We start from the raw sequence: 16,964 nt of genomic DNA on the forward strand, positions 1-16,964 counted from the left end.
TGTCATTCAAACTAGGTATCAGTCAGAAACCCCAAGGATGAGAGTAGCGCTATGAGTAGTCAAAAAGCTAGATAATTATATTGAAAATATTAAAAAGCATTTGATAAAATTCAGCACCCATTTATGATAAAAACTCTCGCCAAAGTGGGTATAGAGGGAACATATCTCAACATAATAAAAGCTATATATGACAAACCTATAGCCAGCATAGTTCTCAATGGTGAAAAACTCAAAAGCTTCCCACTAAAATCTGGGACAAGACAAGGATGCCCACTATCACCACTCCTATTCAATATAGTCCTGGAAGTCCTAGCCACAGCAGTCAGGCAAGAGAAAGAAATAAAAGGGATCCAAATTGGAAAAGAGGTAAAAGTGTCATTATATGCTGATGACATGTTACTATATATAGAAAACCCTAAAAGGTCCACAAAAAAGCTACTAGAGCTGATCGAAGAATTCAGCAAGGTAGCAGGTTACAAAATTAATGTTCAAAAATCAGTTGCCTTTCTTTACACTAACGATAAATCAACAGAAAAAGAAAGTAAAGAAACAATCCCCTTTAAAATAGCACCCAAAGTAATAAAATATCTGGGAATAAATCTAACCAAGGAGGCGAAAGAATTATACACAGAAAACTATAAACCATTGATGAAGGAAATTAAAGGAGACTTTAAAAAATGGAAAGATATTCCATGCTCTTGGATTGGAAGAATCAATATTGTTAAAATGGTCACACTGCCCAAGGCAATCTACAGATTTAATGCAATCCCTATCCAATTACCCAGGACATATTTCACACAACTAGAACAAATCGTAATAAAATTTATATGGAACCATCAAAGACCTAGAATTGCTAAAGCATTACTGAAGAGAAAGAAAGAGGCTGGAGGAATAACTCTCCCAGACTTCAGACAATACTATAGAGCTACAGTCATCAAGACAGCATGGTATTGGTACCAAAACAGACATATAGACCAAGGAACAGAACAGAGAGCCCAGAAATGAACCCACAAACTTTTGGTCAACTCATCTTCGACAAAGGAAGCAAGAATATACAATGGAATAAAGACAGTCTCTTCAGCAAATGGTGTTGGGAAAACTGGACAGCAGCATGTAAAACAATGAACCTAGAACACACCCTTACACCATATACAAAAATCAACTCAAAATGGATTAAAGACTTAAACATAAGACGAGATGCAATAAACCTCCTAGAGGAAAACATAGGCAAAACATTATCTGACATACATTTCAAAAATTTTCTCCTAGAAGAAATAAAAGCAAGAATAAACAAATGGGACCTAATGAAACTTAAAAGCTTCTGCAGAGCAAAGGAAACCAGAAATAAAACAAGAAGAAAACCTACGGAATGGGAGAAAATTTTTGCAAGTGAAACCGACAAAGGCTTGATCTCCAAAATATATAAGCAGCTCATACGACTCAATAAGGAAAAAATAAACAACCCAATCCAAAAATGGGCAGAAGACCTAAACAAGCAACTCTCCAAGGAAGACATACAAATGATCAAAAAGCACATGAAAAAATGTTCAATATCACTAATTATCAGAGAAATGCAAATCAAAACTACAATGAGGTATCACCTCACACCAGTCAGAATGGCCGTCATTCAAAAATCCAAAAATGACAAATGCTGGAGAGGCTGTGGAGAAAGGGGAACCCTCCTACACTGCTGGTGGGAATGCAGTTTGGTGCAGCCACTATGGAAAACAGTGTGGAGATTCCTCAAAAGACTAGGAATAGACTTACCATATGACCCAGGAATCCCACTCCTGGGCTTGTATCCAGAAGGAAATCTACTTCAGGATGACACCTGCACCCCAAAGTTCATAGCAGCACTATTCACAATAGCCAAAACATGGAAACAACCTAAATGTCCATCAACAGGTGACTGGATAAAGAAGATGTGGTATATTTATACAATGGAATTCTACTCAGCCATAAAAACCGACAACATAATGCCATTTGCAGCAACATGGATGATCCTAGAGAATGTCATTCTAAGTGAAGTAAGCCAGAAAGAGAAAGAAAATATTATCAACTCCATGAAAAATAATTCGTCCCTAAAACCTCAAATACCTCCCTAAGTCTAGAAAATAATAGAATATAAATAATGTATGGTCATACCTAATTTTACAAGAGTCACTGATCACTAGCATTCTTCAAAAGTCATGCAGCAGATCACTCATTATTGGTAACAAAATAACACTTGGAATGCTTTAGTCCTTACATTAGATCCAATCTTGCTTTGAAAGAAAAACATTTGATGAAACAGGGGTTAAGTTTATTTTTGTCCTTCCACAAACCATTATACTATCAAATTATTAGCCCTGATGAACAAAGGTATTGATCTCCATAATATATTCAATCCTTCCCACTCAATTCACAGCAGTGGCCTCTTTTATAAAAAGCAGTTGCTCTAACCAGAAAATCTGAAAAAGCAATATGCCTCAAATTAAACTGCACACCAGGAGTCACTTCAATCTATACTGTTGTGAACAATACTTAGCTAATTAATTGCTATGACTGGTCTTAGGTCTTATAAAGAGATGTATATCTAAAAGTAAATTGCTAAACACACACCATTTCATGGCGCATGAAACACACACCCAAACACAGTAACAGAAAGCCAGGTGAAGTTTTCAAAGTAAAATCACACTCCTTTATAGCACTGGTATTGAGAGACAAAGCTCATATCTAACATAGAAATTAATCTTTAAATTCTGCATTCATACATTAAATTTTATAAATTAAAAAAACAACACTTAAAATCATAGCAAATTGGAACTGGAATAATCTAAGCAGACCCCACATTCTTACTGAAGAGAAAATACAAAAACTGATTTCTGCTTGGAGGAGGAAACAAGACCAGCACCTGATCTCCTGATGTTCAGTCCTTTAAACTGTGCCAGCCTATCTCCTAACTGAAACCAGATTTTACATTATGTGTAAATTAGAAAAGTGCTAATGATACTTGGGCGGGAGGGCAGTGTAGTTTATTTGTCCTCCTTTCAAGGTCACTTTTAAAATATGTTACTGACAGAACTAATAGAAAAGACAGGAGGGAGGGAGGGAAGAAGGAAAAAAGAGAGGGAGAGAGGAGAGACCAAACCTTCTTATTTCCAGAATCCTATGAATCCTATTATACTTTCAGTTTCACTTCCACACATAAATTTATGACAACAGAAGAATCTTTGAACCATTTAGATTTCCTCCTAGTCTGAAAAAGGTATTATAAGGCAAAAACTAAAATTGACAGGGCCATTAAAACATGACAGCTCCTTTTTAACAGCCTTCCCTCCAATCTGACAGTTCAGATCGTTCCTCATTTCACCAGAGTCACAGAAAACTTTCCAACTACAAAGTCAGGCTCTTGTATCCTTGAAACCAGAGTTGACTTCTACATTTATTATAACGGAAATTACCTTAATAATTTCTGTCTCAATTTAAGAGCACAGCATATTATATTTCTGGTGTAGGCTCCACTGACGAGCAGCTGTCAGAAATAAATGAGGTCATGCGTGCGAAAGTACTCTGTAAACCTGAACTTACTATAACACGTGGAAGGCACTGTATTTTAAAAAGTCTGTAAGTGTGTTGCTGATGTGAATAAGATGCACCCTTCTTAGTGGAAAATCATGCAATGCATTTCCTTCACAATCAGGAGCAAGACAAGGATGTCTACTATCATTATTTCACTTTAACATTATAATGGAGATTCTGGCCAGTGTAGTAAGACAAGGAGAAGAGTAAGGGAAAAAGAAAAAGAGTAAGAATTGGTAAAGAAAAAGCAAAACTGTCCTTATTTACAGATTATATAACAAACTGAGTGATTCAAGGTCAAGGTTTTATTAATGCTTATTCAGTTTTGTGCAAGGTATCCAGAATGGAAACTCAAAGGTATAGAGCTGAGAGTGTAAGATATGATGTTAGATATTATTCCAGAAATAAAAATGACAGAACAGGTAGACCACATTCAGTGGCCTTAAAAGTCACACATAGTAGGATAAAGGTTACATGGCTCAGCCTGGATACAAAAAGCAAAGGAAAGTGGATGTACAAACTTGAGAAGAATATTCAATTCTAAATTACTCATAAATATTCTACTTGTAATTATCACCACCACCTGAGGTTTCCCTGCATGAGCACTGGACTATTAAATAATGACAGATCCAGAGGAGAAGGAATTATGTCAGTTACAAACCAAGTGGTCCACATGGTAGGACCCCAGTAAATTTTAATTTCTCTAATTATTTCCTGATATATTTTGATAATATCCATTTGTCAAAGCCTGTTATAAAGTTATGTTTAGGTAATATCTATTTTGGCACAATATTAAAAACCTGATACATTTTTATTTACTACTTTGAAATTTAAAATGTTTTCAATAATATTCTTTTGTTTTTCATATTTTTGCTAAATTTAGTGCAATTTAAGCTACTTAGCAATCTCAAAGTACCTTAGATCTTGATCTTTATATTTTTACTCAGAAAGAGCTTGAAAATTGTCTATCATGTTGCACATACACACTGTTAATCTAAAATGGTTACACAAACTGTGTGAATGTACAATAAATATTTTCTAATGAATTCAGGTTGGATTATCACCTGTAATATCAAAGTAAGGCGTGTACCAACTTTTAAATGTACCAACTATTTAACTTTTATCTTTGTGTTTCACGTTTCACGTATTTTCCCTCAGAATATTATATAATGAGGTAAATGCTGTTTTTACTACAATGGAGCAAAACTGTAAGTCAGAGGCTGTAAGCACACAGAGCATTCTGTTTTAGTTATGTGAAAAAAAAGTATATCAATCAGAGAAAATCTGAAAGAAAAGTTACTGATTGGCTGAAAATATACTAAATGCTAGGAGAAAAATGTTCCATATGCTATAAGAGAGATCTTTCTAAATAACTTAGAAACTATATAAATTTTGATATCTTCCTTACACAAGCCAGAAGCCAGTTTGTAGAACTTCAAAACTAGTAGAATTTTTTAAATAATTACACTTTCCTTTTCAAGCATATAATGAATACGTTATACACTTTTGTCATGTTAGATGGTTTTTTGGCATTTTTAAAACTAGATGATATATCACTTTCCAGAAATCAGTACACTCTCAGACTTCAACTACTTATGTATTTCTAGCTCTAAATGATATATCCGTATAAAAATAGATTTCTGATCAGTGTGTACATATATAATCCTGCAAAACTGCTACATCAAGAGAAAGAAAGAAAAAAAGACAAGACAGGAGCAGGCAGAGGGCTAAACCACAAACATGCAAGAAGGAGTTTACTCAAAGTGTGCCATTTGCAGAATTAAACACCAATCCTTCTTGGTTAGCAATATGCAGGCAAGGGCTTTTATGTCTGTCATTTAAATAAAACAGTAAATATAAAATGATATTGGTATGTGCGTATATTTCTGACTACCTACTGGCTAATCTTTGCTACTTAACAAAAGGCTAAATTTGATTATTCAGAAACTTATTACCTAACTTACAAATTAGCCATGGTGTTTGTTTTTCCTCCGTATTATTACAAGATTCTTGTGTAGTTCACTGTTCACCAACAACCCTACTGGAATGGCAGGGAAGGATAATGTTGAGTGCACTCACCACACTTTGAAGGGCATCTTAACTTTGAGGATAAAGGGCAAAACTTTGTTTAGTGGAAATTTTGCAACTTTGAGTCTTTGGCCTCGATTAGCATTGACAATCTAAGTTAACTACATATATTGATTTGAAAAGTCATTCTGCATTTCTAATATAACTTTGAGAAATTAATAATCTGACACCTATTCTCCACTAATAAATGCAGAGTCTTTTTTATCCAAGCAATTTACTGAAAATCAGGAAATAGTTTTCTTCCAGAGCTACAAATAATGAGAGAGAAGAAAGATTTCACGATGGGACATAAAAACTGCACAAAGATGCATGATGTGACATACCTCAGAGAATATGAACAATATCAGAGAGCTTGCCAGTATTCAGAAACAGGTGCCACACTGTTTCTCATTCTTGCTTACTGTCAAAAAAAATGAGACAACTGCCACGTTATCTCGTCAGATGGGCAGAGTCATCAGGACTCCTCTGAGCTTTTACTGCAGGAGCCTGAGAGGACCTTCTGTTCCCTTCCCATGAGCAGCAGAGTCAAACTGAGGTCAGACCACGTATGCCTCCTCCCTCACAAGAAGGCACAGAACACGCAACCTGAGTCACCTTCAGGACTCAGTACTAAGGGTCTGATAATGTAAGTGTAAAGCAGAGAACGCAGCAGGCTGCAAATAAGAAATGAAAATCTAAAAATCTTTCAGATGGGTTCCTTAGAGCCCTGTAAAATAAGCTAGGAAAAAAAGATGTGGAGAGTCCTACCTTGCAGATCTTATAGAGTGATTCCTGGCCATCTCCTCCGGTATCTTTAAAATAATCATGTGCAGGAAATGTACGATGAATATCTCTAGTAATAACACTCTCCTGGGCTGAGTCCTAAAAAAAAAAGAGATTTAGTCATTCATTTGAAATTTCTTAATTATGAAAAGTAACCTGTACAAGGTCAAAAAATTCAAACAACTCAGAAAAGTATGCCCCTGCCATAAAAAAACAAATAAATGTTGCCTTCTAACCCAGATCCACAGTCCCATTCACCAGAGATAAATACTATCAATGGTTTATTTTGCAGCCTTTCATCTACCTATCTTTAGATGTGTGAATGTATGTCTATGTGAGGGGGAGGAGAAGGAGGGAAGTTGTACACATACATCTCTATCCTTTGCTTTTTAAAGTACAAATAGAAGTAAGCTATCTCCTCCTTTCTTACATCCTTGTAACAGGATAAGTTATAGAATACTCCTTATCAATATATGCAAATGTATTATAGTCTCTTTAAGAGAAGCTATTAAAAGAATGAGGCACATCTGGATATAGATGTATCATAATTTATTTAATAGTCTCCTATTAATGTTATTTGCATTTTTTTCTATTTATATCACAAATAATATCACTAGGGACATTTTTATACATACATGTTCAAGATAGGTTCCTAGAGGTAGAATTTCTAGGTCAAAGGATATAAGTGCACTTCAATTTAAGGTATGCCCCCTCCAGAATTGTTGTACCAACACATAACCCAAACACAGTGTTTCTCCACACCTGCCCAAAATCACGTATTATCTGACTTTTTAATTTTTGACAATATAAGTGAAAACTCATACCACAGTCATTTAAAAAGTAAAAAAAGTTATTAATCTTTCCTCCCAATAGGTTAATTACCCAACTTATTCACTTCAGAAAGCAAAAAGCCCCCAAAGTACTATATTAAGATGACATGCGCTTTAAGGATAAATCTAGAGGGTTTTTTTTTCAGGCAGATTCAAGATCCAAACGCTCAAAATTGAGAAAAATTCTAAGCCTTATAAAAATGAGTAACCATTCACTTGATTTTATTTTATTCCTGTAATTGTGTTTGTTTTATTTGTTTAAATGTCAAGAAAACAGGATGGGACGACTTCTACCAAATCTGCTGGTGAAAATATTTTGCACGATTTAAGGAAGCATCAATGACTACAAATGCAAATAAAAAGTATTGTTTAGTGTCTTTCTTCCATAAAGATTGGAAGAAGTTCCCTCTTTCAGGTAAAAATCAAGAAAAGAAAAAGACGTTTAATACATGAGTTCCTTTAATGAAAGCTGTCTCTCTTTCTCTCTCTCTGAGACGCACGTAAGAAAGAAGCAGTTGATTAGCACTAAGTCAAGCCAGTGCCTTCTTCGCTGCCTTTTTCATTTCAGCTGCTATATCATGCTGGGTGGTAATTAGATCTTACATCATGTAGAGAAAGGATGAAAACAGAAAGGTTTCAAATATGTTAGCAAACACCAAACATACTACAAATCAGTCCGGGGGAAATTCTGATGGCTCACAGGAATGGAATACTAAAGCTGAATAAAAATGAAACTTTAAAAAGTTGCCATAATTTCAGTAAAAGAATACACAGAAGGTTTATATTCATCAAGGTAAATGTAGTTTCTAATGATAAAACTGCAGAGTGAGGTAGGGGGTATAGAATAAGGTAAATACAAAGGTAAAGTATAAATATACCATGAAGTGCATGGCTTATCTGGTCTAGTATGGATTCTGAGTAGGGCAATCTGGTACCAGGCGGATGAAAGTTTTCACTGCCCACATTTTCTTCAACAGAAGGGTTCTCTTTCCATATGCTAATAGCTTCCACCTACAAATGATTTGAAAAACTGACCAATGAAAAGGTTACTCCTGCCACGGCTGAACTATTTCAAGGGCAAACATGTGCCAAGCAGTTCCCGGGATAACTCTTTGCACTTTTCAAGATGTTAAGGGAGAGAAATCACTGGACAATATATGCCAACTCTACCGGCCACTTGCTGTATTTAAAGGGTACCAACGGTCTGATTCAGAGAAAGGGAAACTGATCAAAAATTTCTAGGAAGTAACTTTGCATAATACTGAGTAATTTTTTTCTACGAATATTTGAATCTTCCTTGTTTGTTTTAAGAAAAAGGGACCAAATCAAATAAAAATAAAAATCATAAACTTTTCCTTACTTAGTAAACTTTCCCTTTCTAGGATTACTTTTATTATTATTGAAGTATAGTCACTTTACAATGTTGTGTCAATTTCTGGTGCACAGCATAATGTTTCAGTCGTACATATACATACACATTCATTTTCATATTCTTTTTTGCTATACATTACTACAAGGTATTGAAGATAGTTCCCTGTGCTATACAGAAGAAAGGATTACTTTTAAATGCTTTTTACACATGTGTTTTCTAGAGCTTTCTTCTAAATATTGCTATCAGTTAGCTAAGGTAACAACTACTGGAACTTCACTTTATAAACTAAATAAGCTATTTTGCATAATTCACTGATCCATTTCATACAAGTGGAGGTCAAGAGGTACACTAGACTCTTACAAATAGACTGATATGAATGAAATTGCATACTAGATAAGAGAAAATAATCATGCTTTCAAAGCAAAAGCTAAAAACACCTCTCAATTACCCATAATACTAAGAATAGAACAGTATATTTTCAGGATCCACACCTAATCCCCCAAATTTCACTCATTCATTCATTCAACAAATGTTTGAGTCAGAGAGTCACTGGGTGAGGAAGATAAAACAATTTTTCTCTTCAATAATAATTTCTTTTTAGACTTACTCGAATTACAGCTGTCAATTTTTATAAGAAATAAACTAAGAGAGAAGGACAAAAAGGAAGCCAAATAATTCACAATCCAAATATCTGAAGTTAAGTTTCAAGTGAAAACTTTTTTTTAAATATGGCTAAACACATTTTCTTTTTTTTTGGCTTTACAAGGCAAACTGCCTTTATGGCTAAATACATTTTACAGTACAACCAAAACTGATAATGGGGTCATTTTCTTAAAGTGCCCATAAGCAGACTCTCCTTAAGTCCTGACAGTTATCTTCAGAATGAGAAGAGGGAAGAATTCACTCCTTCATGGGCAGCTAATTCACCAATATCTAGAGACTCACAACTTTATCCACAATTTATTTCCCAGTAGACACTCTCCTGTTCTGATCCTCAGTTTAATATAGTGGTTTAGTGGCTCTGGAGCAAGACAAACTCAATGGTTCTACTTCTGGCTATACCACTCAATACCTATAGTGTCTGAGACAAATTATTTAATCTCACTAAACTCAGTTTCATTATCAGTAAAATGGGATGATAATACAACATGCATGTTGTTTAGAATAAAATATGTCAACTGCTAAGCACACTGACTAGTATAAATTGAGCACTCATTAAAAAAATAAATAAAAACAGGAATTATTAATTACTATTCCCCTTCTTCCTTAGAATCACATTTAACTGTTTAAAATTTGCGGTGAGTGTATATTTCAGACATCCTTCTGTATTGGTACATTTTAAATAATAAATCATTATTTTTCTTTGGATATCATGAACATAATGATTAGGAAAGCAATTCCCTTAGAGTTTTCAGCACAATGACATATTAATCTTATGTGTCCTAATTGTCCTTGTTACTATTAATTCATGATCAAGCAGTAAACAATTATTTGGATGAAGTGATGTTAATATCAACTGATAGGCTCTCTGGCCACAGCTTTACATATATTCATACAAGACAGAAAGATGTACCCAAATACATCCAGAATGAAAACTGGGGAGGACAGGGTAGGGTAGAAGCTAAATTTACCAGTACAGCTACCATTTTCATTCATTACTTTAGAATTCAGTTTCTGAGGATCAGAGAAGGGTTGAAGTCATGGTTAGGGAGCAGACAAATGCCACAGTCACAATTGCACAGCTCCCTTCTTGATCATCACCACCAAGAAAGTAACTGGTAGGCAAAGTCCTTGAGATCATCTCCTATCCTGCCTAAGGAGGGGTCAGGTACGCAAAAAGCTGACTCAGACCAGAATCAGGGAATAGCAGTGAGAGATTTGGAAGAAAGTCTTCAGAGCTGAGTTTTATTGCCTGCCGCAACACATACCTCTGACACACAACCCTGACACTACTACCACATGGAAACAAAACTTCTATATATTTTAACTTTCAAGGACTTTTTTTCATTTCCAAACCACTAAGTCATAAGACTAGACATTTCTTCAAAAAAGACATTAATCTCTAGTATCATAAAAATCGATAGTCCAACAGAGGATATAATTCAGCTTCTTGAAGATCAGTTTGAAACTAGCTCTAAGAAATCTAAATAGCTCAATTAAGTTTTGATCACTTTAAGTGGATTCAATTTATAGCCTGTGATTGAGAGCATTACATGAGCTGTTCTTCTAATAAAACACACGAACACCGACAACTTCGTAACCCTCGTAATATCTATTACTTGCTTGTTGTGAGAAAGCATTCAAGTGTCAACAAGAATTAGGAAAACAGGTTTGGATGACCATATCTTATTATTTTTTATGAAACAATTTCTAGGCTGTCAACAACTGGAAAGGGATGTTAGTGAGGATGACTGTTTTCACATGTGGCCTTAACACCAGATGAAGTGCAAAGTAATGCCCTGATTAATGAACACCTTTGGCTGTATCTTAATTTGCTACATTTTTACAACTATGACAGCATTTTTTATTAATCTCTATTGTCAAATCCAAACTATAACTGTATTTTCATTTGTCATCTGCTACAAAATCATTTCAATTTTGTAAATATCCTGTCAATTTGTTAGTGTCATTAGAAATGCCAGTGTAGACCATGCCTAGTCACAGTCAGCAAATAAATGATTCAGAGCTTAAAAAAAATTGACCTTAAAACGTGCCTTCTATTCTTACTCCACAGGGATCCTCCTTCAGTTCTAAGCTGGAGCCAGATCTATGGTAAAACATCACAAACTGGTCGGCTTACGTGTCCCTGAAAGCAGATGGGCTTGCAGTGGTGGGTCTGATTTATTTGCCTTGATGTTTGCCAAAAACCCAAAGAGGCAGAGATGAAAGGAGAAAACATAAAAGTTCATTCTAGTTTCAAACATGCTACTAAAATCATGAGCTAGATACAGTAACACAAAAAGGCTGGAACATTGCTAGCCTTCATTCCTTGCATATGGGGGGAAATCTCAGCACAAGCAGGATAATGTGGAAGCGAAGAAATAAACGTCAACCAAATCATATTGCGAGCAAGCTGCTTCTTGGGCGTTGTGCACGCATGCTGCCAAATGTCTCAGAATCAAAGCCTGACACAAAGGTCAAAACCAGAAGCCACATGCTGGCTTCAACTAGAAAGAAATCTCTTAGGGGGCCTAGCAACAATGAGACAGGGGCAGGGTGAAGAGAGAAAGAGAAGAGAGGAGGAAGTGACTTTGTAAGACTAGTCAACATTCATGACAAGTATGTTGGTCCTGAAGGAAGTGCTGGAACTGGAGTGGGAAGTATTTGAATAGAATAAAGCATTACTTTGGGACCAGAAGACTAAGAAGCATTGTAGCCTAGGGGCACAGCCTGGATTTCCCAGAGACCTTACGGAATCTAGGTCAGAGCCAGAGATACCTCTCCATGATGAGTATCTGGGGTTACTTTTAGACTCCAACTACACATGCCAAATGCATCTATGGCCATATTTGGATATGTCCTCATTCCCAGGGTTGCTGACCACTCATTATCCCAAAATAAAGGTTCAACTGGGGTACTTGACAATCTTGGAAACTCGTATCAGTGGGCAACGATAAGCCCTGCAACTCCTATTAGAATGAAGCACAGTAACCAAGCTCCATGCTGATTTTCCAAAGTTAGATATATTTCCAATTTTGCATTATTTTAAAAATTATTGGTTATGATTTATATTAAACCCTTTTAAAATAAATAAAAATTTTAAGTGCTCCATATTTACTAACCATTGTGTAAAAATAACATTCTTTCATTTTTTCCCATAGAATTTTCAAGAATTCCTCTGATAATGAGCATTTGATAAACATGCCTATTTTCACTTAATCATTACATTTTATAATTTTAATAACTTTGACCATGTACATACCTAGTTATTGCTTTTATAGGTTGAATATTTTTAAAATAATTTAGAAAACCACTCCTTCAATCATTTTAGATGCTTCTCTGCATCTCTTTGAGCTCAATTAATCTTGAATTCAATGACATAAAAATTGAGTGCACATTAAGAATTAAGCTTTCTACTTGCTATAGTTCGAATCTGTCCATGTATTCAACATATACTTTTCTGAGTACCTACGAAGAATCATACACTATTCTAGGTGCAGAAGATAAAACTGTTAGCAGCCAATGTCCCCCTCAAAAGCAAGTATATAATATTGGTCAGTGAAAAGTACTATGAAAAAAATTAATACAAGATACATTGAGGAGTAGGATGATATTTCAGGTAGGTATTTTTGCCTCTCTGAATGAAGGTTCAAATATTTAGTGAACGAGCATTATCAGCGAAGGAAAAAGCATGTGCAAAAGTCCTGAGGTAGGAGCAGAATGGCAATACTTCTCTGGACACTTTCTAGCATTTTGCTGACTTTTATGTTTGCATATGTCTTCAACAAGTTGCTAAAAATAACTCCAATACGCTCTCGGATTAATTTGTGAGTATAAGGAGATATTTTAGCTTATATATTTGAATAGTATGCTCCTAGTTGCACATGTCTATATGAAAGCTTACCATTCAACTATTATCTAACACCATGTACAGGACATAGTACTACGATCTAGAGGATCAGAAAGGTGTGAGATACAGTCCACAATGTCCCTACATTGCAAAATGTTAAAATCTACTTGTAAAGACAAAATATCAATATAATATAAATGACATGAGTAATGTCACCTAGAGGAATTCAGTAAAGAGTGGTTATAGGAAGGTTCAAACAGTTAAAGTGGCTTTCCACAGGAGATAGGGCCTGGACTGGGCACTGTAGACAAGATGGGCTCAACAAAATTGAAAAATCTCAGGAAAATATATTGATAGCAAATGTCGTGTGAACAAAGGCTCCAAAACAGTAAAGCACTTGGCATGCCCAGGAAATATGACTCCGACTACAGGAGGGACTTTATAAAGGAGCAAGTTGAGTGGCATCTAGCAAAGGAAAGGGAATCTTGAAAGAAGACGTTTTAATTTAACCCTGCAGACAACAAGGAGCCATTTCATCCGCCATGGTCTTGTAGTCACAGTTTCGTGAACTCTTGTTTCAGTTGGGCCTCATTTGCTTTACTACCTAAAATAACTGGTGTATAGTGAAGCACTAACCTTACCCAAAAGAGGACTGGCCTTTGCCATTGGCAACTAGCAGGTGATCTCCTGGAATGTCAAGTTTAATAGGAGGTCTTTGTTTACATGTGAACCATCGTCACCCAACAGTGTAACAACGTGATGATTACCATGGGGCTTCGGGGCATGCAGTATTAGTTCCATCTATGGAGAGGCTGGAGACTACAGGTCAGTCATGTGAGCAGTACATGAATGAGAGCCCCTATAAAAACTCTGGACGATAGGACTCAAAGGAACTTCCCTAGCTGGCAATACTCCACGCATACTGTCACACACACTGATGTCAGGAAAGCTACGTTGTCCATGACTCCAAGGGGAAAGGACAAGGGAAGTGCCTGCTCGGGACTTCTCCAGGTCTCTGCCCAGTGTGCTTCATCCCTTGGCAGGCTTCAAGCTGCATCCTTCAGCTGTAAGACACTGGCACCATGAGTATCACAGCTTTCATTGAGTTCTGTGAGGGCTTCTAGCGAGTTATGGAACCTGAGGGTGATTTTGGTTACACCCTGACATAACTGGTGTCAGAAGTGAGGGAAGTCCTGTGTGCTCTATGCTTCTTCTCTAACTTTGAAGCTGGTTAGATTCCAACAAGTTGGCCATCAATAAATATGAAGTTCTCATTGTGGTATGCTCACCCGAAAGTTTTCTCTATTCAAAGATAACATATCATTGCCTACCTTTTCCTCTGTCTTTGACAAAATATTATTCACACAAAAATAGTCCCCCAATACCACGCTAATTTAGATGACTAAAAAAAAAATCACCTTTAACGTAGAACCTGAAAGGTTAAAAATGTTGGACCATTATTGACCATTTGACTCTCTGTTCACTGAGCTCCTCAAACAACTATATGTAATTAGTGAAGTAAAGATCATTAAATTAAAAGTAGGTCACACAACTACTGATATGATCCTATAATTCACTTGCATAAAGGATCACCTGAAACCTCAAAGGAGAGTGAATATAAGTGAACAATAACTACATCCCTAAGTAAATGTCACTAGTATGCATATTTTTAAAATCCTTTAGGATCAATAAAGTGACTATGCGCTGGGATATGGGTTTTGAAAAAGCCAATTAATTGTTGTATCAAGTCAGGTTATATAATTGCCATTTTATTCCTTTTTATTTCTATTAACATAAGGTTTTACTCACGCGGGAGTAGAAGCAGCACTGATCACAACAACAATAACAAAAGAAACAGGAAGGGCTAAGAACAGAAGGATTTGTTCCTGAGAGACTATAACAGTTCTACTTCTCAATTATAAAGGTCATTTAAATAAATTAAATATTCTAATTCAATCTAGTAAGTGTACAATAAGGCATTTTTTCATTTTGCAAATTCTGGTTAACATCACAACTTTCATTTCTGATACTCTATTAATTTTTCTTTATTCAAGAGGGTCAATTTCTCTTTCTCCCACAGATTTCTCTGGAAGTAGTAGCAATCTTTTTGCAACATGGCACATCTGAAATTTGATTAATTCCTTCTGGAATAAAGCCAAATAATGAGTAGAAACCTCAAGGTTTTTATTCTGCACTGTTTTTCTCTATTATGGACTCAGAAATGAGCATTACTATTCTAAGACTGAGGAGATTTAGGTAAATATATTTCAGCTCCTTGACACAGTGTATTCCTTTTTTAGTTTCTTTGCTGATTCCTCCTCTGCCTACTCTTTATCGGATGGTGTTACATCCTTAGCCTTGTTCTGTGCTCACTCTCCGCGCTCTCCCTGGGAAATCATATCCACTGCTGTAACTTCAACTACCATCTGTCTTCTCTCTCCTGGATCTTTACTAAAGTAGATGCCAAACCTTACCGATTGTCAGAATCATCTGAGAAGTTATTTCAGAACCCATATTCCCAGATTTCACCTAGACTTAACCCACCAACATCTCTATAGAACTTCCAGACGATCTGTATTTTTAACAAACACCTATGCAGTCTTAGGCTAAAGTCCACAAACTGTTATTGGTCTAATAGACCTATTTTTCCACACCTAAAACTTAACGAGTCAAAAACTCAGTTCAGAATTTCCTATATTCTGAATCTCAGTGGAGTGAACTTCCATGTCTGAGCTGACATACAGAGAGTTATTCTAGAAGTCTTCTTCTCCCTTTTCCTCCCTTAATAAATTTGTCCTTTGGTCTTCCACTCTGCTTTTTTAAATTAACTGGTACCCAGGTGTGAATATCCCCACTTGATTGCCACCTCCAGGTAGACCATGATCAGTTCTTATTCACTTTTGTTTCCCTGGTGCCTAAGATTTCTGTAGGTGCTTCATAAATGGGTGCTGAATAAATCAGAATAAGGGAAGTATATATTCTCTATGATGGAGAGACTCAAGTTTTATCATTTTTGCTGTGAGTTTTCAAATCTCTTCTAACCTCATTTAGTCAAGAGCAAGTAACAAAAGGAAATAATTTGCACCAAAACCAAAGATGATGACAAAGACTCAGACTTTCAAATCAAAAGTTCACAGCAAAATGCATACCCAAATGTCCTTATTCCTAATATCAAAAATTGAAAATAATTATAGATACTATATAAACTACAGAAGAATCAAAATGGATCTCTCTTTTAAAATAGAAATTAAAAATTCTGCCACTATTAGAATTGCCAAAAATCATCATTACAAAGAGCTGTCTGGAGTTTTCTCACCAAGTTTTACCTCATTTTACATGAAAATCCATAAAAGATAAAGACACATTCAAGTGCTGTATTTTTAAAAACTTAATCTTTTTACTTTAAAAGTGAGAGGAAATGAATTGTATAATTAATGTGTTCAAAACTCTGCTAGAAGCAAATTATTAAATGTGATGTTTTAGAAATCTCAGGTCTATCCTTCAGAGTTTACATGTTAACTCTTTCTCAGTAAAACAGCTTGAAGCAGTAGATGACGATCAAGGTTAGGTAAGAATCAGGAAGTTCTTTCCTACTGACTGTATCTCTGGATTACAGCAATTAATAGGCCTGTGTTCTTTATTAGTCTTAATATTGTATCAAATCAAAGGAAGATACAAATCCTCCTCTTTTTTGATTTTAGGACCCTTTATAAGTCATAAATTAAGAAGGACTAACATCTTTTATTTCATAAGATTATAAAAGACTCATGAGATGAGGATTTGCTTTACCTTTTGAACTGCTAGCTACTTAGGTTCTGTATCACTGACATGAAAATAACAG

At 35.6% G+C, this 16,964-nt stretch overlaps 1 protein-coding gene across 4 annotated transcripts in view; it reads right to left on the reverse strand.

Moving 5' to 3' along the window:
* Positions 1-16,964, reverse strand: part of RABGAP1L (RAB GTPase activating protein 1 like) — a 569,757-nt gene that overhangs the window by 243,608 nt on the left and 309,185 nt on the right. For all 4 annotated transcript variants that reach the window (XM_031688779.2, XM_072946070.1, XM_031688780.2 and 1 more), the window contains exon 14: positions 6,397-6,510. In XM_031688779.2, coding sequence (XP_031544639.1) covers positions 6,397-6,510 — 114 coding nt within the window. The remainder of the gene's footprint in view (positions 1-6,396; positions 6,511-16,964) is intronic.

The sequence above is a fragment of the Vicugna pacos genome, chromosome 21 (assembly GCF_048564905.1).
Source record: "Vicugna pacos chromosome 21, VicPac4, whole genome shotgun sequence".
NCBI classification, from domain to species: domain Eukaryota; kingdom Metazoa; phylum Chordata; class Mammalia; order Artiodactyla; family Camelidae; genus Vicugna; species Vicugna pacos.